The 23,592-nt window shown below is 46.1% G+C and overlaps 1 protein-coding gene across 4 annotated transcripts in view; it reads right to left on the bottom strand.

The window, feature by feature from the left end:
• Positions 1 to 23,592, bottom strand: part of CMIP (c-Maf inducing protein) — a 511,919-nt gene that overhangs the window by 225,372 nt on the left and 262,955 nt on the right. For all 4 annotated transcript variants that reach the window (XM_078669852.1, XM_078669853.1, XM_078669854.1 and 1 more), the window contains exon 3: positions 18,311 to 18,361. In XM_078669852.1, coding sequence (XP_078525978.1) covers positions 18,311 to 18,361 — 51 coding nt within the window. The remainder of the gene's footprint in view (positions 1 to 18,310; positions 18,362 to 23,592) is intronic.

Here is a 23,592-nt window from a genome sequence, read left to right as displayed (position 1 = left end):
AGAAAATGTCCACTCCACACCCCAACGGCAAGGAAAGATTAAACAAGGATAGGAAGGGTTATTTATTATGCCATATGCAGGAAATGTATAACGAGATATCTTGAAACTGGATGTTTAAGGTTTCCTATTTCTTACTATATAGCTCCTATCCCATTTGTACACAAAAGAAAACAACAATGGAAAAATAAGAATAAGTTCTGGCAACAGAAGCATTCATAAGAGGAACAACAGATTAGCTCTATTTGACTTCCTACGCATAGAAATATTTTTACCCCCACCTAGGGTGTCCATGCTGTCCTTCATATGATGATTGATCATAATTATTACATCTAAATTAAAGCTGTAAAATTGGCAGTTCTTATAGGTTATACTACAAGCTGCACTGTATCCTGGCATTTATATTACATCAAACTTAAAGATGCCTATTATATTGAGCTTGAGCAGATGAAATGTGTTAATGGAATGTTCAAACCTGCAGGATAAACAGACCGTATCATGAGTCGGAACCTTATGATGACCTACAGTGCCAAGTGGTACAAAAGGGGTTGGTGATGGACGGAGCATCTGAACCAATCAAACACTCACACCCAGTCAACAGATCTGGGTTTAATCCATCACCGTTCTTTAGCCCACTCTGTCACCCCAGTTCAGACATGGCCATATGCAAATCAGTCTGACCCTGTGCCTCATGGGAACAGTCCAGCCCTAACTGCCAAGCCATGCCTTCCTTGGACCGGAAACAAGCTTCCGAGGACCGGTTTCTGGCATTTCAGCCATCTTCAGCCCGGCTTGCTTGAATCCAGTGGCAAAGTGAGCAAGGGACTCATGTCTGAGCATACCCTGCCAACTTATGGCGAACAAAGCGGTACAAAAGGGGGTGATGATGGACGGAGCATCTGAACCAATCAAACCCTCACACCCAGTCAACAGATCTGGGTTTAATCTATCACCGTTCTTTAGTCCACTCTGCCACCCCAGTTCTTATAGGTTATACTACAAGCTGTACTGTATCCTGGCATTTATTTTACATCAAACTTAAAGATGCCTATTTTATTGAGCTTGAGCAGATGAAATGTGTTAATGGAATGTTCAAACCTGCAGGATAAACAGACCTCATCATGAGCTGGAACCTTATGATGACCTACAGTGCCAAGCAGCATTGGGACTTCAGTGTATGGAGAATTAACGCAAGTGACATCTCAACCCGCACATCTGCTTTACTGGCCCGACACAGGTGAAGGAACCAACCTATTGCCACTCTAAATGAACTTGGAGAGTACATGATGACGGCTAACATAAGCTGCCATGTTGAACAACAGAGTTCCGGTGTGAAGCGGCCATGTTGAAAGGCAGAACTTCCAATAGGACACTCAAGATATAGGCCCTCCAATCTCAGATGAAGGGAAAATTAAGCCAGTGCCTACTCTGGAGCAGTTTAAGCTTTTGAATGGTTATTTTACTCTCTCCATGCACCCAAAGGTTTAAAAAAATGGAGGCTTTGATATCTAGTGCTGAATAAAGACCAAAAACATTTCATCCGGATTAATCTTCAAATCCAGGACGGTTCCGAAAGAGCAGCCGGGAAGCTCAAGCAGCCTGTTTGGTCATTGGATAGTAAGTTACTCGTCCAAGAAAACCACTTTTACTAGGAGCCCCTGTCTGCCGTCAATTAATGGAAATGACGAGTGTTCTAGGTTTTACCTGGTAAAATGTCTCCGCCGCAAACCTCGATGGTGCGGTATTACTGCACTTCTTCGAATCTGGCACAAACAGCCAGCGGCGGCTGGCTCCTATAGGGGTGAGTGGCCACACGTGCATGCTTAGAATAATATATATATTGTCACGGGGCTTCTTTTGACGTCGGGGGACGAGGCGGGGACCTTAACTGTTGTTCCTTTCCGCCCCATCCTCAGGAAACCGGCGGCCCCTTTAATGCGGCGTGGATGTCTCGAGTAGAGGCGGAGTCAACTCCCCTGATGTCCTGCGAATCCGACCAACCAGTCCCGGAAGGGGCGGATAAGGAAGCACGGCCAGAACCGCGCGGCGCGAAATCCGGAGAAGGAAGACGGGAGAGGAACAACGTTCGGGACGAGTATCTAGGAAGAGAAGCAGACGATTATCCAGGCAGACGATTATCCAGGAAGAGAAGCAGACGAGGGGACCAGGAGAACGCCCGGAGGCCACCGACATCAAGAGCCGCCCTGCTGCACTTCTGGAGAAGTGTGGCTGGACAAGGTACGGGGCCGTTTAAAGGGACTTTTTACCTCACAGGGCGGGAAAGGATAGGGGAGGCCTGAGGGAGGTCCCGGCACCGTGTAAATGTTTGTCTGTGTGCTTCACCCCTGATCACAACCGCGCCGTCACGTAACGCGCAGAAGAAACACAGCATCTTCTTGGTGTAGGGCCCTGGTGACTCCTCACTTCCCCTTTTCCCCCCTCATTCACTCGAGTAACCCTGGAATGTATCAGTAATCCTCGGTTTCTTTTCTTCTTTCTTTTCATGACGCTGAGACCCGAAACCTAGTCACAAGACTAACCGGAACTGACACCGTACAAGTGAGGAAGAAGTTGAAGACAACGATATTTACCTTTCTTTGTCTGTTTTCGCCCAAACAAACAACAAAGCTGACTGAAGAACGTTTACCTTGTTATTTTGAAATAAACGTCTACCCCGCCAAAACGTCCGACTGGTCACCCATTCTTATACATCAAACCAGCCCGCGCAACCCCCCCTCCCATCACATATATATATAAAAAATAAAACATGCCTGAACTCGGTGAAGTCCTGCTCCAGACCTCTTCTTTCAACACAGGAACCGGAAGCAGCAACTCCCTCGGCAAATTAGGACTGCTTTCACCAGAATGAGAGCAGCCCTAGGACTGGTGGGAGCGGCCTCACTGGATGCTGAACAGCACTCTGGAGGCTTTGGCTTTCTCTAACCCAGCTGTCTTAAGACAGCTAGTTTAGAGATGTTTAAAGTGCGCATGTATGGCTGGCTGCCACAAGACGGTCGGCCAAAAAGACATGCACACTTTAAACAGTGCAATACAAGCACAGCCTCCTCCCTTAGCAGCGGTCCTGCCCCCGTCGGGACAGGGGATGAAAAATACAATGGTAATTAATCACCCTTTTATTTGTCATCTTTGGGAGGACTTTATAGCCCTTGCCACCCAAATGAGGATTCCCCGAATTCTCTGGCTGAGGAGCTTAGAAATGGCTTAAGTGCTGGTATAAAGCACTACATACAAAACAGGTTATTACTGCATGTGTACCACACTGCCACGTAGAGCCCCCGCCCTCCTCCCACCGTACCCAAGGCTCCAGAGGACCACCACCTTCCTTCTTTACAACAGACCTCAAGGATTGCCCCCTGAAAGAAACCGAACAGCTTCCTATTTGGTGATTTGCATTATTACAATAAAGTACCCGGATATTTCCGCATCCCTATTGGACAGGCCTGAAGTTTTTAAGTCTGCCAGCGCCTCTTCAAACCCCGCTGCAGTTTCCGGATTCCCAACTGCTCCTTTACCCATACAAAAGTAGGTAACAGGCTAATGGGCGCTCTGCAAAAGATTTTGGCTTTGTTAGATTCTAGATTTACTCCTTATGCTACTAGGCAGAGTAGGGAGGTTACCACACTCCCTCACTAATCTCCTGATTCCAGGAGATCCAAAACAAAAGAATTCCTGCCGAGCAAAGTAAGCATTTGCCAATATTTATTCATGATAGTGAATAGTTTATGACTTCCTATACCAAAGTTAGTTATCATTCGGATTTTCTGATTGGTCTTTGAAGCTTCCGATTTACTCTTGGGTTTCAAAGTATCAGTTCTCTGTAAATTGTTCGCCTTGCGAACAGCCTCGGTAATAACAGTATTAGGATATCCTCTGTTTTTAAATCTTTTCATCATGTCTTTAACATTAGATTGAAAGTCTACATCTTTAGAGCAGTTTCTTCTTGCTCTAATCATTTCCCCATAGGGGATTGAGTTAATTTGGCTTTTGGGGTGGCAACTATCTGCTCTAAGTAAGGCATTGCAACTGGTCTCTTTGCGAAACATTCGGCTTCCCAGTTTGTTATTTTCCACAAAGAGCTCAATATCTAAAAAGGTCAATTTCTCCTTACTGTAATAGGTGGTAAATGACATGTTCATATCATTTGCATTCAGATATTGGCATAAATAATGGTCATTATGACCAATGAAGATTAGTACATAATTGGATATTTAGGTATACTTTAGCTTATACTAATTAGAATTGGTGGTGATTGTCAGGACGGAGTGAAAGGTTTTCTTACATCACTTTTGGAAATCTTAATAGTCCTTTGAATTGACTTTAATTATTTATTTAGAATTGTAACATAGGGATTTGTGTTAAAGGCGACAGACCCAAATGTCTATGATGTGTAATGTTAATTTACACTGGGATCCACATCAGATATATTTTTATTCACAGAAGTATTGGGAACTTTGTGCTTTACTTTCACTTAGGAGGTGCTAGATAGAATAATTTTAATACTTTCAACATAATGTTATATGTTTGTAATTATACCGTTAGTTTACACTATGTTTCTTTTGGATTGCAGCCCTGATGAAGTTGTTGTTACAACGAAACACGTGTTGGCTGATCTAGATTGAACTATTCATGAGGCTGTTCTGAATATTAAGACTATTGTGAATTGGTTGACAAATAACTTGCACTGTGCGAAATTAAGCCTGATGTTCTACTCACAAGATTGATCTGAATTTAAAAGACTATTGTGAAGAGAATAAATAAGGATTCTCTGGATTCGAGTGTCTTACTGATTTATGGACAATATATTAATTTTGAGATCTTAATATATGAAAGTGTAATATAAGAAACTTTGCTCGGCAGGAATTCTTTTGCTCCTTTACCCAAGAGGGAACCTGGATTTTGCTCTACTGCTGCTGCTTACAGTGGCCGACGCCAAACACCCCCCTGAATAAACAGCAGAAGGTTAGCAGGAGACCGTCCATCAGGAAGCTAAGCAACCCACAAAACAAACGTCACCCTTGCAAACAAGCGCCTGCTCGCACAAACCACACACAGGCTGCGCTGCCAAACCGGCATGCATTTATTTATACGGATGCATATAAACTTCTGGACCCTGAGCTTACCAGGAGGGAAAACACAGAAGCACTAAAGTGCCAGTGAGAACAACAACCAAACGACATTAAATGGACAGGGAGATCTCGTGCCAAAGGAGATCTGAAGTAAAGACTCTAAAGAGTTTTCCAGAATGCCAGGAAGGAGCAACAAAAAAATAAAATGTATAAAATAATATTTATTGTATAGCGCTACATTCAGTACTTTTGCAGTCTGTAGGAGCTTTAAAAAAAATAATCATACAATGTAGTAGCCCTCTCATGGGTGACGTTTGAAGGATATACCCAGGAGTTGCCGTGGCTGAATCACGGGGCCAGCAAGAATAACCCAACGTCAGCAGCATTTGACTCAGAGTTTGGCTGGCAGAGGGAATTCGAGACAGAGGTAAAGTGGTTAACGCTTTTAGAGCCTTATCTAGAGATTGGCGGCTGGGATACTCCCTCACAAATGTGAAGGATGTCCGATGCTTAACTTGGCAAGTTTTACGGGCTGGTGTCCAAACATCTGCACAGAAGCCGGCAGCCGGCGCTATCGAATGTCAAGGTTGCCAAATACCAGAGTTGCGTAGCCTTGATTCCACCTCATGCCTGTTTCATCCACCACCATAAATTTCCCTCCCCTTTTATCTCACTCTTTCCGGGGACTTTTTCATTTCTTCTTTGCTTCTGTTTTTCATCATTCTCTTCCTCTTTCTTTCCCACTTTTGTACTTTTCAATAAAATACTCTGGTTCAAATGGCTTTCCCCAAAAATGAGTGCTAGTGGCCCATGCCGGCTCAAATTAAGCACTGTGGATGTCCTGTCTGCCCTTTTGCAAGTGTCATTCAGTCTATCCCACTCGTATTACAGCAGATAAGATGTCTGCTGTGTGTTGATAGAGTAACCTACCTGCAAACAAGGCAGGACTAGGAACCCCAAGCAGCCCTGGCAATCTTTTTGGACCAGCTCCCCCCCTCCCCCCTCCGACGAGGGCGGAGTGGGGGTAGCACTGTTTCTTTTGTTACTAGGGACCAACATTGCAGCACCACTGCAAAACCGTCCCCCAGTAAGAAAACTGGCTCCCACCCTTCCAGCCTTCCGGAAAACGCCCGATGCCCACTATGGCCACTCCGGCATTACCTGCAAACTCCAAAGAAAGCCCTTAGTTTGGAGAAGTTTTGCAGTCAAATTAAGAATGGAGGAGCTGATGTCTTTGCAGTTCGGGCAAACAATACATTTTATTTGTAGATATTGTGAAAAAGCCAACTGGCTATTAAGGCAAGGACTGGTTGCAACTTGGGTGTTGTAGACTAACTGGGAAATGCATAACTACAAAGTCCACAATGGACTGGGAGACCAGAAAGCGTGAAAGGACTATTAAAGTCAAGTAATACACTTGAAAGTCTGCTGTTTTAAGTGTCCCCACATTACGAATGTTGGGATTTCAGCATTAGCTCCCTTCTGGTAAATGGTATTGCATGGGTGGACACCCTCACTTGCAGAAACGGCTATCACTGAACTGGCACTCAGACAAGTTGTGACAATACAACTGCTTTTAAAGTGGAACACATACTCCTCTCTGGAGCTCAAAAACAGCAAAACCCATCTCAAGAGGTGCATATAATGAAAAAACAAAGCAGCATATGCCCAACTGAATCATCACAATGTCAGCAACGAGGTGCACTGAAGCAAAACGCAAGTGCATCTATTACCAATGATGACCCACAGTACCCAAGCAGCACTGGGACTTCAGTGTATGGAGAATGAACACCAGCACTGGACCAAGCTGTACTGCAGCAGATTAACTGCAAAATACAAGGACTACCAGTTCCATAATGCAGCGGGGGCGAGGGGGGGCGGCACATAAAGGGGCACTAAAGCCAAGAAATGACACCTGAAAGTTATTAAGGCTGCTCTGCATCTGGATTAAGTGTTGTGGACAAGCGGCCCCGTTTCCAAGCAAGTGTCAATCAAGGGTGAACCTACTTGGTGTCCAAAAATATAATAGACCTGATTTAATAAGGACCTCAACTGTAGAGCCCATTCACGGCGACATATGAAATGAAATGAAAAAAAACACCCTCCTATTACCAGAAGGAGTCTAGGCACTAGAGAGTACCACCTGAGGTAGACACTGAATAATCAAGTCATGGCCTACATCCGGTCTCTGTACTCTTTATATAACAAAGTTTATCAAAGAGCATTGAGAAAGGCAGAGTGTGTATGACGTGTCCCGGGTTAAGAGACTGCCTGGTTAAGGAAGGACGTCACTTCTGTTCCTGCAGAACCTGCCAGAACATTCTTACAAGTGCGCGGTCACCACTCCTGGAAACAAGCCCCACTTGATAAAGAAACAGCTTCATGGTGCTGCGGAGGGACAAGTCTCTCTTACATTGTGTTTGCCAGTGACGTACTAAGCGTTTAGTTACACAGTACAAGCAACATTGTGAAAGATTGTTGCTCAAAGACGCAACATTATTTCTACAGTGACATTTCTGTTTTTGGAGGAAGCAACCCATGCACGGAGCTGGATTAAACGAAACGGAGTTGTAGGTCATGAGTAGGGCCACCGGAACTATGAACAGGGAAGGACCAAATTATGCAATAGGGTTGACTAAATCATGCGTCAAGGAAAGCTAATTATGCAGAATAATGTGGCACATTTTGTGATAGTATTATTTGATTGATTTTTCATTTTTACACGTTAGCACGGTCTAGGCAAATATTTTAAATCATTAATACAAGTTGAACACCCGAATACAGCAATAAGCAACAGAAAGGTGACCAGTCAACATTTGCAAAAGGCCTTCCACTGTGCGGCAAGATTTGCAGAAACTTTTCTAGTAACATTTGATCTGTTTGCGCTAGAAACATTTTTTTTGTTAAGGTCTGCAAATTATTAAGCAGATGATGAATTATGTGGAAAATGCAGCAAATCCATAAGTATGTGGAAAAATGCACAGCATCAGACTTGCATAAATCTAGTGGTCCTAACCTATAAGTTAGGTTATGTTATAGAGCTACGCATGCATTCGTTCATTAGTGTGCCCTTGCAGAGCAGTGACAGGATGTCAAAGCTTGCCTTCCATGCGTATGTATGTTTGACTAGTATTGTTCAGGCTTGGCTTTCCCTACAGGGCAGGTACAACATTAAGACAACTGCAGTCGGATGCCTTTCGCTGCCACCTCAAGAGGGCACCAGATTGTAACACAAGACTTTAAAAATGGCTTTACTGTCATGGGTACAAATGGCAAACACTTTGCATCTCTAGGAAACATCGAACCATTTGGCATGCAAGAGTTTCCGTAATCTTAAAAAAATAATAATAATAAAAAGAGAAGTTAAAAGCATCCAGAAACAAGTAGTCTCAGAGTGGGGTGCTGGTAACTTACCACCTTGGGACATTACATTTTTGCTGGTCCAATGAAGGAGTTCAGGATTTGTTTTTTTGTTGTATTATGGGTCTCGATTAAAAGAGTGACAGGGTAAACTTTCCCTAGAGAGGGGAGTTGTTTAACTTGTGTGTCATCGACCAGAATGTGTTGTGCTTCAATGTTGTGGCCAGATCATCCACTAAAACCTTCAGCAGTTACATTAATGTGACGGGACACAGATCTTAAAATCAGATGCCCTCCCCTCCCGATGGACTCTTCTGCTTGAAAAATATCAGAAATAGTAATGCTGTCTCACAATAATTTGCATCCCATTTTGAGGCGCATTCTGGATTCTTTGAGGGGTTAAAAGGCACTACCCCAGGTTTCTCAACCTCCCCGCACCCACCCTCTCAGCATTGGTGTCAGCGGTGTTGTAAGGAACAAAAATGCTGCAACACTAAGGGGGAGATTTACTAAGATTTTAAGCAGTGTTTGCATCACAAAAGTGACTCAAATCGGTACAAAATCTTTTTTTTCCGCTGTTTAGCGCTGGAAATAACATAGTAACACTAAGCAGCACATAGCGCTGCTTTGCATTACTTAGCGCCATGGGGGTGTACCACGGGTGGTGCATGGTCGTTCCCATGCAACCACACAAGGTTTCTGATGCTAAACCCAATTACTAAAAAATTACAGGGTTTAGTGTCATAAATCTGCACCCTTTTGAAGTAGGCGCCAGGAAGGAGAAATGCTTAAATGTCTTCTTCCTTTCCTAACTTTGTATGTGTGTTGGACTGTACAGCACACATACAAATAAGGGAAAGGGCTAAAGTTAGTCGAACCATGGCTCCAGTACAAAACCAATCCTAGACTCACAGAAACACCCTTGTGGAGCACAGGTGTCTCTGTGGCGCCCGGCAGCGGATTTCAGCACCGGTGCTATGGAGAGAGGAGGAGAGTGCCATATTTTAGTAAATTTGGCTTTATCCTACTCTCCCACCCTCTCACGCAGCGCAGTATTTGTGGCTGCTGCACTGCGCTGTGTGAACAACTGGTAAATCGGCCCGAGTATATTCTCTCAGAGCTGAGACCGAGAAACTCCCAACGTCTAACAGGGAGCAGCTGCTATCCTGCTTTCCTTTGCTGCTCCTGGCACAGCATTTGCTACCCTAGTCTCAAGGTAAGCTGTAGCAGGAATATGAAGGAAACAGTAGTAGGCCTGCGCACATCTGTTGGCTCTGTAAAATATTATCCAAGGACAGTAATAGAAATCCAGAGACAATAAATATAATCCAAAGGTATGTCTTTAATGGAGCTTGTAAGTCAGTATCCACATTCATCCCTGTGAATCTCTTGAATGCCTCCTGAACATTCCCCTAGCTTTGACATTCCATTTCATCTAACATTATGATGTCATTTATACATCATTACAGGCTCCACCCAGTGACCTTTTCGTAGCCCCTCTTCAGCACAGAGGAGGTTTGCTGAAGTGGGTTATCATAAGGGGACATTTTGTGTAATTCAAGTTCACACTAATACGCTAATTTTTTACATACATTATTTGCTCTTGTACCAGTGACCTAGCAACTCCAGGTAAAGGCTTTATTTGTTTTTAAATGTGTTTTAGCAATTTTGAGGAGCACACTCAGCCAGTGAAGATCTATTAAGCTAATCATAAACGCATCATTTATTTCTAACTGGATGGCCTCCACTGCCATTGCAGGCCAGTCAGAAAAGGGAGGGAGGGCAAAGTGGTCATTTCTCCCCAGGCCCTGCTGTAATGCTGCAACATTGATAGATTTTAAAGCAAGCCCATCCTATTGATCACGGAGGTGGCAGCTACCATCTAATACCACCAGAGGCGCCAGATGCTCGATCTGCCGTGTTTTCGGTTTCCATGCCGGAAATGTTGGTTTAAACTTTGAAGCGGACCCTGGATCTTGGTCTATTGAGGCCCCCTTCAGTTTCTTGTCCCCGGGACAGCAAAAGCTCCTTACAAAATTAGCCATCTGAGGTGTTACGTCATCCACATTTGAGTTTTCTGCATTCGTAGGCCTTGGTCTGTACTGTAAAAGGTCAAGGTAATCATAACCACGCCCACTTAATATGCACAACGCTCTATACATCTATGAACAGACCTCAAGTAAAACAGGTATAATTCACACCTTTAATCTCCTAAACAGAAACCAAACTGGGCTTCTTGGGATGTGTATAGACGACATTCACATGTGCATTAAAGGATTCACAGCAGTTTATGCAGCTTTGTGCCCACACCAGCAGCACCTTCCGAAAAGGTACCTGAGAAAGAAGTCTCGACTTTGCCCAGAACGTGGCACGATAAGAAAAAAAATTGCAGAGCTGAAACCCACAGGTGTCCGTGTAACAACGCAGGGTGAAGGACACATGCCAGAAGTTCAGGAAAAAAGTAAGGTTAGCAGACGATTCCATGTTAAGAAAGACGTAATTCTCCAGGTTTTGGCTTTGATTTTACTAATCCTATTTTGCAGGTGTGCTCGTTCAACTTGATCATGAAGTGGACCAAGACTACATCTCCCAGCATGCATTAGGTTGCTGCACAACCTAAGATGGGGGCCCAGTGCCATTGGTGACATGGAGTCATCTGGTAGCCTTATGAACACGTCAGGGCAACTAAGTACACATGCTGTGGGTTGATCCCAAATTTGAATTTCCCCAACCCTAGCACCAATTATTTTAGTGAAGTCCTATTCTACAGAACAGGCTCAGTATGGCACGTCTGGTAGACATTTTAATGCAAACCTGTTCACACCAGCAAACTGGACCAAGTAGCTGAAAAACATTTCTTCTCTGAGGCGTCATGTCACCCGAGCAACCCCTGATGAAACCACGGATCCAAGAAGTCAAGAAAAGGGTAAACAAGAAGACAGGCCTTCTCCTCCTACACCCTCAACCTATGGAACCATCTCCCTCTTCCATCAGAAGCCACCCCTCACTCCTGCCTTCAGACTGGAATCAAAGCTCCTCTTCACCCCATCAAAACATCCCACTGGCTCTCCGTAGCTCTTATAATTCTCCTCCTTTTACTCAGGCGAACTGCCATCAGCCAGCAGTCATTTCGTGTCATAATCGACCACACCCTCTGTTTCCAACATCACAATAGCAAACTGGCACCAACGGCAAACTTTCATCTGAACCAACTAGAAAGAATGTAAGCACTTGAAGAAGTTTACAAAAATAACCGAGGACTTACTCTTTAAATGATCAACGAAAGACTGCTGCTCAAGTTCTGGTCATCTCCAGATTGGCCTCATTCAATGGCATCATTTTCAGACTTCCATCCACTGCACTACTACCGCTCAAGCAGTCACGCGTTCCAACACAAGGTCGTTCACTGACCGAAGGAAGTAGGGCACATCGCCCGTATCCTGAAAGACCTTCACGTGCTTCCATTAGAATATAGAATCAAATTAAAACTTTGCTGTTTAACGTTTAAAGCACTTCACCTATAACCCATCAGATCTGCTCAAAATGTATGGTGGTGGAAGAGAATCTTGCCAAAAGGACTTTCGCACTTTGGGGCCCTCCAAATTCTGAATGAAAGGGCTCAAAGGTAATCGTACTCCAGAGTCATGTCTACAAGTTGGAACACCTTCCTGGTATTTTTAAGAATGATTTCTGATACCCTTTCCTTTCATAAAAGACTCCCGACCTGTCCATCAACAAGATATCTTAACTAAGATCCCTAGAGAAAGCTACTCCCCTCCGGGGACCAGGTCCACCCAACATTACACGGACCAAGTTGACGGGCTTTTGATGGCACCTAATATCCCTTTAGCAAGATGTTCTTTAGTTATTTTCACTAGGCTTCCCTATTTATTTTTCCGTCACCCACCCTATCTTTCATTTCTGCTCTCCCCACAGCTGTTAGTGTTACGGCATGCAGTTCTATGTACACTTATCAAGAATAAACAGTTAATGTTCTGTGTAAAGAGCTACAATACCTGCTAGTGAAGTTGGCACTATTGAAAAACAATGTAAATACAAATAAATAGAAATGCTGATTCAGGAAGTCGGACATATTCATTGTTTTATGTTAAGGATTCTGGTTCTGTTGACTCTTGAGGCTTGGATCATGCAAACGTAGTACCTCAAATAAATAACTAACCAAACAAACAATTAAGTACATTTATGCCCATTTAAATGCTCTTATGTTCTCTCAGCACCATGTATGTCCAGCTTATATTTGCGTAAGAATGGTTGCATTTATTAGATGCGGTTTACAAAAGTAATATGCTAAGATGCCCAGCCTCACCCCAAAGGGGACTGTTCTTCCTCCTGCCCCTACAGATATTACTCTACAGGCTGCACCTACAACCACCCCACTCCAGACCGGAAACGTGTTCATCAACAAAGGTGAGCTATTCCATTTAACTGTGAAATCCACCTGTAAAGATGCTGGGAATTCCAACAGCAGAACCCCAAGGACTGTATAGTAAACCTGTGCTGAGCGTAGCCAGCAGGGACATAACATTTCTATTTATGCATTACACACGAATTTCCAGCCAGAATAACAGGCGTGCTTTTTGCCCTAGTAAAGGATGCTCTGGTTATCAACCCCAGCATGAGCTGTAATAAGGTGCTTGGCAGCAGGAGCTGGGGTGCAGTGCTTGAAAGCAAGAGCTGGGGTGCAGTGCTTGAAAGCAAGAGCTGTGGTGCAGTGCTTGGCAGCAAGAGCTGTGGTGCAGTGCTTGGCAGCAAGAGCTGTGGTGCAGTGCTCGGCAGCATGAGCTGTTGTGCAGCGCTTGGCAGCACAAGCTGTGGTGCAGTGCTTTGCAGCACGAGCTGTGCTGCTGTGCCTGGCAGCATGAGCAGCGGTACAGTGCTAGGCAGCAGGAGCTGTGGTGCAGTGCTTGGCAGCAGGAGCTGTGGTGCAGTGCTTGGCAGCAGGAGCTGTGGTGCAGTGCTTGGCAGCAGGAGCTGTGGTGCAGTGCTTGGCAGCAGGAGCTGTGGTGCAGTGCTTGGCAGCATCAGTTGTGGTGCAGTGCTTGGCAGCATGAGTTGTGGTGCAGTGCTAGGCAGCATGAGCTGTGATACGGTGTTTGACAAAAGGAGCTGGGATACGGGGCTTGGCATCAGGAGCTGGGGTGCAGTGCTTGGCTGAAGGAGCTGGGGTGCAGTGCTTGGCAGCTGGGATGCAGTGCTTGGCAGCACGAGCTGTAGTTGAGTGCTTGGCAGCAGGAGTGGTGGTTCAGTGCTTGGCAGCACGAGCTGTGGTGCAGTGTTTGGCAGCAAGAGCTGTGGTGCAGTGTTTGGCAGCAAGAGCTGTGGTGCCGTGCTCGGAAGCATGAGCTGTTGTGCAGCGCTTGGCAGCACAAGCTGTGGTGCAGTGCTTTGCAGCACGAGCTGTGCTGCTGTGCCTGGCAGCATGAGCAGTGGTACAGTGCTAGGCAGCAGGAGCTGTGGTGCAGTGCTAGGCAGCAGGAGCTGTGGTGCAGTGCTTGGCAGCAGGAGCTGTGGTGCAGTGCTTGGCAGCAGGAGCTGTGGTGCAGTGCTTGGCAGCAGGAGCTGTGGTGCAGTGCTTGGCAGCAGGAGCTGTGGTGCAGTGTTTGGCAGCATGAGTTGTGGTGCAGTGCTAGGCAGCATGAGCTGTGTTACGGTGTTTGACAAAAGGAGCTGGGATACGGGGCTTGGCATCAGGAGCTGGGGTGCAGTGCTTGGCTGAAGGAGCTGGGGTGCAGTGCTTGGCAGCTGGGATGCAGTGCTTGGCAGCAGGAGCGGTGGTTCAGTGCTTGGCAGCACGAGCTGTGGTGCAGTGCTTGGCAGCACGAGCTGTGGTGCAGTGCTTGGCAGCACGAGCTGTGGTGCAGTGCTTGGCAGCACGAGCTGTGGTGCAGTGCTTGGCAGCACGAGCTGTGGTGCAGTGCTTGGCAGCATGAGTTGTGGTGCAGTGCTAGGCAGCATGAGCTGTGTTACGGTGTTTGACAAAAGGAGCTGGGATACGGGGCTTGGCATCAGGAGCTGGGGTGCAGTGCTTGGCTGAAGGAGCTGGGGTGCAGTGCTTGGCAGCTGGGATGCAGTGCTTGGCAGCACGAGCTGTAGTGGAGTGCTTGGCAGCAGGAGCTGTGGTGCAGTGCTTGGCAGCACGAGCTGTGGTGCAGTGCTTGGCAGCACGAGCTGTGGTGCAGTGCTTGGCAGCACGAGCTGTGGTGCAGTGCTTGGCAGCACGAGCTGTGGTGCAGTGCTTGGCAGCACGAGCTGTGGTGCAGTGCTTGGCAGCACGAGCTGTGGTGCAGTGCTTGGCAGCAGGAGTGGTGGTTCAGTGCTTGGCAGCACGAGCTGTGGTGCAGTGTTTGGCAGCAAGAGCTGTGGTGCAGTGTTTGGCAGCAAGAGCTGTGGTGCAGTGTTTGGCAGCAAGAGCTGTGGTGCCGTGCTCGGAAGCATGAGCTGTTGTGCAGCGCTTGGCAGCACAAGCTGTGGTGCAGTGCTTTGCAGCACGAGCTGTGCTGCTGTGCCTGGCAGCATGAGCAGTGGTACAGTGCTAGGCAGCAGGAGCTGTGGTGCAGTGCTAGGCAGCAGGAGCTGTGGTGCAGTGCTTGGCAGCAGGAGCTGTGGTGCAGTGCTTGGCAGCAGGAGCTGTGGTGCAGTGCTTGGCAGCAGGAGCTATGGTGCAGTGCTTGGCAGCAGGAGCTGTGGTGCAGTGCTTGGCAGCATGAGTTGTGGTGCAGTGCTAGGCAGCATGAGCTGTGTTACGGTGTTTGACAAAAGGAGCTGGGATACGGGGCTTGGCATCAGGAGCTGGGATACGGGGCTTGGCATCAGGAGCTGGGGTGCAGTGCTTGGCTGAAGGAGCTGGGGTGCAGTGCTTGGCAGCTGGGATGCAGTGCTTGGCAGCACGAGCTGTAGTGGAGTGCTTGGCAGCAGGAGCGGTGGTTCAGTGCTTGGCAGCACGAGCCGTGGTGCAGTGTTTGGCAGCAGGAGCCATGGTGCAGTGCTTGGCAACACGAGCTGTGGTGCAGTGCTTGGCAGCACGAGCTGTGGTGCAGTGCTTGGCAGCATGAGCTGTGGTGCAGTGCTTGGCAGCACGAGCTGTGGTGCAGTGCTTGGCAGCACGAGCTGTGGTGCAGTGCTTGGCAGCACGAGCTGTGGTGCAGTGCTAGGCAGCATGAGCTGTGGTGCAGTGCTTGGCAGCAGGAGCTGTGGTGCAGTGCTTGGCAGCAGGAGCTGTGGTGCAGTGCTTGGCAGCAGGAGCTGTGGTGCAGTGCTGGGCAGCACGAGCTGTGGTGCAGTGCTGGGCAGCACGAGCTGTAGTGCAGTGCTTGGCAGCACGAACTGTGGTACAGTGCTTGGCAGCACGAGCTGTGGTGCATTGCTTGGCAGCACGAGCTGTGGTGCACTGCTTGGCAGCACGAGCTGTGGTGCACTGCTTGGCAGCACGAGCTGTGGTGCACTGCTAGGCAGCACGAAACTGTGGTGCAGTGCCTGGCAGCATGAGCTGTGGTGCAGTGCTGGGCAGCACGAGCTGTGGTGCAGTGCTGGGCAGCACGAGCTGTGGTGCAGTGCTGGGCAGCACGAGCTGTGGTGCAGTGCTTGGCAGCACGAGCTGTGGTGCATTGCTTGGCAGCACGAGCTGTGGTGCACTGCTTGGCAGCACGAGCTGTGGTGCACTGCTTGGCAGCACGAGCTGTGGTGCAGTGCCTGGCAGCAAGAGCTGTACTGCAGTGCCTGGCAGCACGAGCTGTGGTGCAGTGCCTGGCAGCACGAGCTGTGGTGCAGTGCCTGGCAGCACGAGCTGTGGTGCAGTGCCTGGCAGCACGAGCTGTGGTGCAGTGCTTGGAAGCACGAGCTGTGATGCAGTGCTAGGAAGCATGAGAAGTGATATTATGCATGATACCAGGACTTCAGATACACCAACCATAAGCTGTGACAAAGCGCATAGCAGCAGGAGCTGCAATAAGGACATGGCAGCATGAATGAACTGGGATATCATGCATGACACCTGGATAGCTAATGCACCAAGTAGGAGGTGTGATAATGTACAAAGCAGCATGAAATCCAAAACATTGTATAGCTGCAGGAGGTACAATACAGTGGTTAGTGGCATAAGCTGCGACAGTGCATAGCAGCATGATACTATGCATGATACCAGGACCTCTGATGCAGCCAGCATGAGCAGTTATATAGGGGATGGCAGCAATGGGTGAGATACTAGGCTTGCCATAAACCTGAATATCTTGGATAATCCCCAGGTAGGTGGCATCCGCCCACCTTGTTGGTTCTCTCTGGGCAGGCCTAGATGGCAGTAGGATGGAGGTTCACATGTGCAGTATCAGCAGAATTCAACACCACTGTTTATATCATCCTCCAAAGCCATGACCAGTCCACCGGGAAGGGAAGTCTGGTAGAGGCAGCTTTCATTCCTTCCTTACAGAATTGACCCTGGCTGCCTCTTTACACCCTTTTACATACAACACCTGCTCTCTCGCTTGCGAGGTCCTTTGGACTCATCCTTCCCACCTTACTAGCCTCTATAGTGAGACACGGACTCTCCTTGTCCAGACCCGGGACGTGGCTTTTAGTTACATGTCACTGACACAGAGCTCCCTCTGTTGCTGCATGTGTGGGTTGGGTGAGGCAGCATCTAGTTCTCAGCGGAGTGTTATTCGGTTGTGGGACTGAATGGAATAACGTGGCTCAGATTAACTCAGATGACTGACGTAACTATGTGTGAGGAAGGTCCTCTGATGTACACAGCCTTATGCAGCAGCCCAAAACTAATATAGAGGCTGAAAATGGATAGCGCTCTTTGCTTGAATGACCAGGTTGCAGATGTGTCAGTGGACGGTTTTTATCATCTGAAATGGGCATCAACCTGTCACACCATCAACAGTAGGATCTCCACCATTAAAGCGCAGTTTGTGTGAAGGTGGACTATGTGAGCCCCTTCTAATTTGGGCTTCTGTAACACCGGTTCTCCAGACTGCATGTAAATCCCAGTGTGCCCATCCTTCTAGTCATAGGAGCACTGGCAGTCTGTGGCTTCCACAGTGATCTCGAACAACCTTATTACGAGTTTGGGGACGGGTTACTCCCTTACAAACGTGACGGATATCTCGTCCGCCGTACTACGAGTTCTATTATATCCAATGCAACATAATGGAACTCTTAATGCGGCAGACAGGATATCTGCCACGTTTGTGATGGAGTAACCCGTCCGACAAACTCGTAAGCAGGCCCTAAGTCAACATCGACTCCATTGGTGTGCTGTGCATAGATCTGGTGCAAACAATGATTTGGAAAATATCACCACCACATGGTATGGGTCCATTGTGGCACCCAATCAATCACGATTTTACCCTGTGGAAATGCAAATAATGCGTGCAAGCGATCTTTGTGCATGTTTATGAACGGTAATTCCCTCCACTTCCAGCTTTGCATGGCCATCTCCTCCAAGTAACAGCTGCACTGCTCCTCGCAGCTCTGAGGTACACAGCCTCAGAGTTCAGAAACATGCCTCAGAATCAAACCTCACACACTCATTGACCTGCACAAGATCGCATAAGTTAAATCCTAATAGTAACTAGGGACTTGTTCTCCTGTCCAGATTCATACGGGAATTAAGATAAAACACTTCAAGAATCTAAATACATAATGGGAGGAAAGGGTAAGCCTTCCCTATTAACGTTCCACTGACCTCTCGACAGGGGTGAGGTGATGACAACCAATGCCAGAACTTGCTCCCTTGAGCAGCAGTTAGCTGCCATTAATCTTTTATCATACAAAACACAGCCTAAATTACCAACATGAATAAGGTTAGTTTTGATGTGAAGAAGGAAAGTAAACATGAAACATACCTTCCACTGGAGAGAATGAAACCACTGGTCCCTCAGGTAACTGTTCGCGGCCTGCAGGGAGAACAGACAGATCTGTTAGAGGGCGTGCAAGGGTTAAAGACACAGATGTGTGCATCCTTTGGAAAAGTCACCAGTGCATGTGTGCAAAACAATGCCATCCAGGACAAGAAGGCGAGGAACAGAGGAGCAAGAGGTACAAAAGGTGAGTTACTCGCACGGCATAGGTCACTCACTGCAATGTTACTCAATAGCGTAGAGTTTTGCCCTCAGCAAAGCGTTTCTCACTCCATTATTAATTCACCACAGAGTCACCCTAGTGATGCAAACTCAAAACATAAGGGACCGCCATCAAGCTTTCAGTGTGCGTACTCATGACAACCGATCAGGAGTGAAGGGGAATGGTACGGGCAGATCACCGCAGACTGCACCAAGGAGCACCCACTCCAAACACTTGCTCCATTGCAGACACGCTCCGCTTCATTTGCAGCATTCACTTGACCTTACATATAGTTGTAATAGAGTTATAAGTTGCTACTGCAGCCAGTGTCAGTGTTATCTTTGTTCTAGATAGCAAATTTGTAAAGACAGTGCTGTGAGAGGGAGTGACATTCTGCAGGCCATCAAAAGAGACCCCACTCTCATCAGTTACTGGACTCTTAAAACAAGAGCAACATAGAGATGTTCAACACAACAAGAAAGGACACAAGCACTGTGGTGTTAAGGAAAACAAACATGTTCTCAATGTGCATGATGCATTAGTACGTCATAATAAAGATCTACTGTTGAGAGGCACTGGTCTGATGATTCCTATGAGTCTGCAACAAAATGGAATCCTGCAGTAGTGGCAACAAAATGGATGCTACATCAGAATGTATGGCTTTCCTTTCTGGATCAAATGCTTGAGAAAATGCTATGTGGCTCTTTTGGGTCCAAATCTTGGACAGGGAATGACACCTCAACATCTTCATATATCTCCCTTACTAGAAGGTGTTGGGACACAGTAGCTGTCGACTCCTATAGGTCCACTGCTTCAGGTCTGCATCTCCTGGTGGCAACGGATGGATATCCAAGATATCCTGGGGGTATACCTTTCTCTAGCATGGATGTTGAGGTTGTAATTGCTTTAAAATATCGAATTTTCTCAGCATATGACATTCTGCAATGTGTGTCATCTGGCAATTGTTATGACAAATAGTTCAGTGATTTTCAAAATACAAGATCATGCAACGGTGGCCCCAGACAAATGGCATAGTGAATGATTTACAGTGACCCTGAAGAACAAATTCAGCTCGGCAAACTGATGAAAACTTTAGTTTTTGAGGCATTCTGAGACTCCTGATGGACCATCATGATGCCCCCATGGTACTTTGAAGAAAACTCGGCAGATCATAACTCAAGAGTCAGCCCATCACAACTCTATGTTGGACTGAAGTTCAGAGACCGTATACAAGCAGAAAGAGAAACACAGAGGATCGTAAGCTGATTGGGAGAGGCACCAGAAAACTCTTCCCACTGCCCATTGGGACAAGGTGATGACCAAATAGAAAGGCTCACACAAGGAGGACGCCACATTTGACCCTCGCGCTTACATCATAACTGATGACAAAGGGTCTATGCTCAACGAGTGCGCTTTATACTTCTGTGCTCTCCACAGCAGCCAGCCCAACGACCCTTCATCATAAGAGGAGGAAAAGAGCATGGATCAGAAGGACCAGCAGAGGAACTGGTACCTAAGCAACAGTTTCCAAGTGACAATTGGAACATGATTATCCTTCACTAGGAACTGACTCATCGGTTCCCATTTCTCCTTTGCACGAGTCATCTCAACATCAGGACCATTCTTCGCAGGGTCTGACATGCCTCCAACTCATCCTCGGTGTCAGATCAGACCCAATGAGAGGTTTGTCGCATTCAAGGGGTAAATGCGTTTGCTAGTTAAACAGCGAAATGATGTAGTGTCACCCTAGAGACAAGCATGCGTGTCAGGGATGAAGACCAAAGCCCTGGTGTGCATGCTCAGGAGACCAGGGGTAAGAAGCAAAGGGGCTGAGAAAAAGATATTATTTCAGGCTGCACTATAGCTCCAACTACTTGCTCCACATTCCAGCATCCAGCTGACGTCGAAAGTAGTTTAAATAAAGTTGCTCACTCAATGAAATACTAATCAATCAGAGCAGCAACATTCCCAAGCGCAATCCACTATGGGACAGTTATTCTCTCCGGGAAAATGTATTAATTCATAGCAGTACAATTTTGTGAGCACAATGTCATTGCCCCAGTTCAGTGGTATTCGAAAAGCCCAGGTTTTCAGTGAGTGCACCTTTATGCACCCACGGCAGCAACTCTAACAAAGAGCAGTTCAATAGCATTTACAAAACTTACAGTCCTCTCAGTTTTAAATTTTTAAGCTGACACTGTGCAAAGTTTTTTTGGATGAACCTAAAACATTTGGTGTTTCACCGTTTAAGTTTCTGGAAGCAAGCAAGCAAAACTACCCATGTGGTGCTTTCAGGTAACCAGTGTCAGGCCTTAATAGCTCATCTCTAAAAATAATGTTTTGACCTAAACTTTGTTACCCCATGACGCCACTTACAATATGGTGGTCACAGCAGACTGAGGCCGCTTTTCAAATGCATAGTGCTAATCATTGTAGAACAGCTCAACACACACATGAGTGACGAGGCCAATACACTGAAAACCACAGGGTGCTGGTGGGCAGAAGCACACTACCAAACTCTGTACCATAACGATGACCGAGTGATAGGGTACTAAGGACTAGAGTGAACTAATACGGCCAGATAAGAGAAGTCAGAAACATGAGGTCCTGATGGTCCAGTGAACAAACCCACACACAACTCTTTTATATGGCAAGGTTGACCACATAAGAGATGTAAGAAACACGTGGTACTGATATGTTACCCACAGTGGACTAACATGCTAACAATTTACATATGGTGATAATGACCAAGTAAGAGTTGTGAATAAAATGCTGATGACCTGACGGGACAAACATGCTACCAAATTCTATATGAAGTAATGCTTTCCAGGTAAGCGATGTCCGAAACATGGGTCATGGTGAGCAGGGTAGACTAACATGCTAACAATCCCTACTTACAACGATGATGCCTCAATAACATGATTAGCAGTCATGAGGTACCCGTGACTACAGTAGACTTCATACTAACAAACTCTACATATGGCGATGATGACTAAAACATAGGCCAGAAACATGGGTCGAAGCACACTAACATGCTAACAAACTACATACAACGATAACTGGATAATATCACGCTGAACCACAGGATACGAACAGAATGACATACTAACAAACTACACACAGCAACAATGACTAGATAACATCACTTAGAATAATGGGGATCGATGGTCAGGACAAACTACAAGCTAGCAAATTATATACAGCAACAATGACTGGATAACATCACTTGTAACTATGGGGTATAAGTGGGCAGGTTAGATTAACATGCTAACAAACTCTAAATGCGCCACTGATGAATGTATAACATCACTCAAGACTGGATTATAAGTGGTCAGAAAAGACTAATATGCTGACAAAATCTACATGTGCTAGAATACATCACCTAGATTTATGGTGTGCCAATAGAATAGAATAATACACTAACAATGTCTTCATATAATGATGAGGACCGAAACCATCTGGCAGAGATAGAGTGGACTAACATGCAAACAAACTCTGTATCTGGAGAAGATGAATGGATACAATCATTCCGAAAGCTGGGTTATCAGAAACCCAAGTGGAGGAGGATGCTAACATGTGTATGTATATGATGATACGTGAATAACATCTGTGTTGGAATCACGCGGTGGCCAGAGTGGACTAACATTCTAACAAACACTACTTCAGACTTGTGGGACACTGGTCAGGGGAGAGAAGCATGTAAACAAATGGTCAGGAGAGAGGAGCATGTAAACACATTAACAGAAAAATGACCGAAAACCCCTTTAACCGGCATCCAAGGTAGAGAATAAAATACGTTTTCTTTAATCAGTCCAGCATCTTTAACAATCACTAACAATAGGTGTCAAGAATGTTCCTATACATTTAGAGGTCTACTAGGGTTTTGTGATGTTTTATGACATCATACAATGGATCGCCAATTTAACCATTTTGTTTTTTAGGCCTGGTCTGACAGTACCTCGGTCTAATGACATACTGTTGCAAATTTTTTACATATACAAAGAGTGTACTTTGGCTCTACTCAGAAGATTCTTTTTTTTTCTCGCTTCACTCCATTGCCTGTTTGGTGAATCACTCCACCTCGGTGTGCTTGCACTCCAATGCATGAGGAACTATTTATTATTTCAAAAGTACACTAAACTCACCACACAGTAAACTCAGGGATTAAAATGCAAGGCAAACATATTGGCTTTGCCAAAGCTCGTTCATCTTCCTATCTTGTCAGTACCTACACTACACATCTCAATCCCATTTCTCTTGTCCACTAGCTCCACTGTTTTCCTACTCACTATGCCCTAATCCTTTAAACCAATGCCATGATTATCTTATACACCCACCCCCCCCCCACCCACCCTTCACCCACAAAAACACAGACTAAGTGAATGCCTTCATGATGTTACAAGTCGTTTTCAGTCATCTTTCAGTCCTTGTTTCCCTGCACAGGAGCCTTGACCTTTACTATTCCCCGGTTTCTAAAATACATCAACTCTGTCTCAAGCACAGCTACAATTTTTTTTAAAAAAAGGGAAATAAATATTCGAGTCGAATGATGACATAGCAGTGGCTGGGAGGAGAATGCTATCTAATTATGTATATGGTATGGATGAGCAGATAACATGAGCTGGAATGGAGAGAGGAGGATCATAAGAATAGTTTTTGTATAAGGGGATGATGTACAAGTAGCATCTGGAGTCATGGCCAGAGTGGACTCATAGTTAACCATCCCTTCTCGAGAGGATGACACAATAGCATCAGTCGGACTGATTGGAGAACATGTAACCTGAGCGAAGGAACAAATTAAGGGGTCGGATTATTTAATTTTTTTCTCAGATTAGATGTGACTAACCATGTGAAATTCAGGAGTGCTTCAAGAGTAAGTTGCACATGCTCAAAAAATCTAGGAGTACTGAAACCATAATATTTACAGGGTAAAAGCAGAAAAAAATCTATGAGTACTGAAAACACAATCTTTACAGGGTAAAAGCAGAAAACATCTGTGAGTGCTGAAACCAAAATCTTTACAGGGTAAAAGCAGATGCCATCACTCACGATCACAATTGTTGCC

This window comes from Lissotriton helveticus, chromosome 12 (assembly GCF_964261635.1).
Source record: "Lissotriton helveticus chromosome 12, aLisHel1.1, whole genome shotgun sequence".
Lineage (NCBI taxonomy): Eukaryota > Metazoa > Chordata > Amphibia > Caudata > Salamandridae > Lissotriton > Lissotriton helveticus.
Note: the sequence above shows the minus strand (reverse complement) of the source record. Positions and strands in the feature narration are given on the sequence as shown.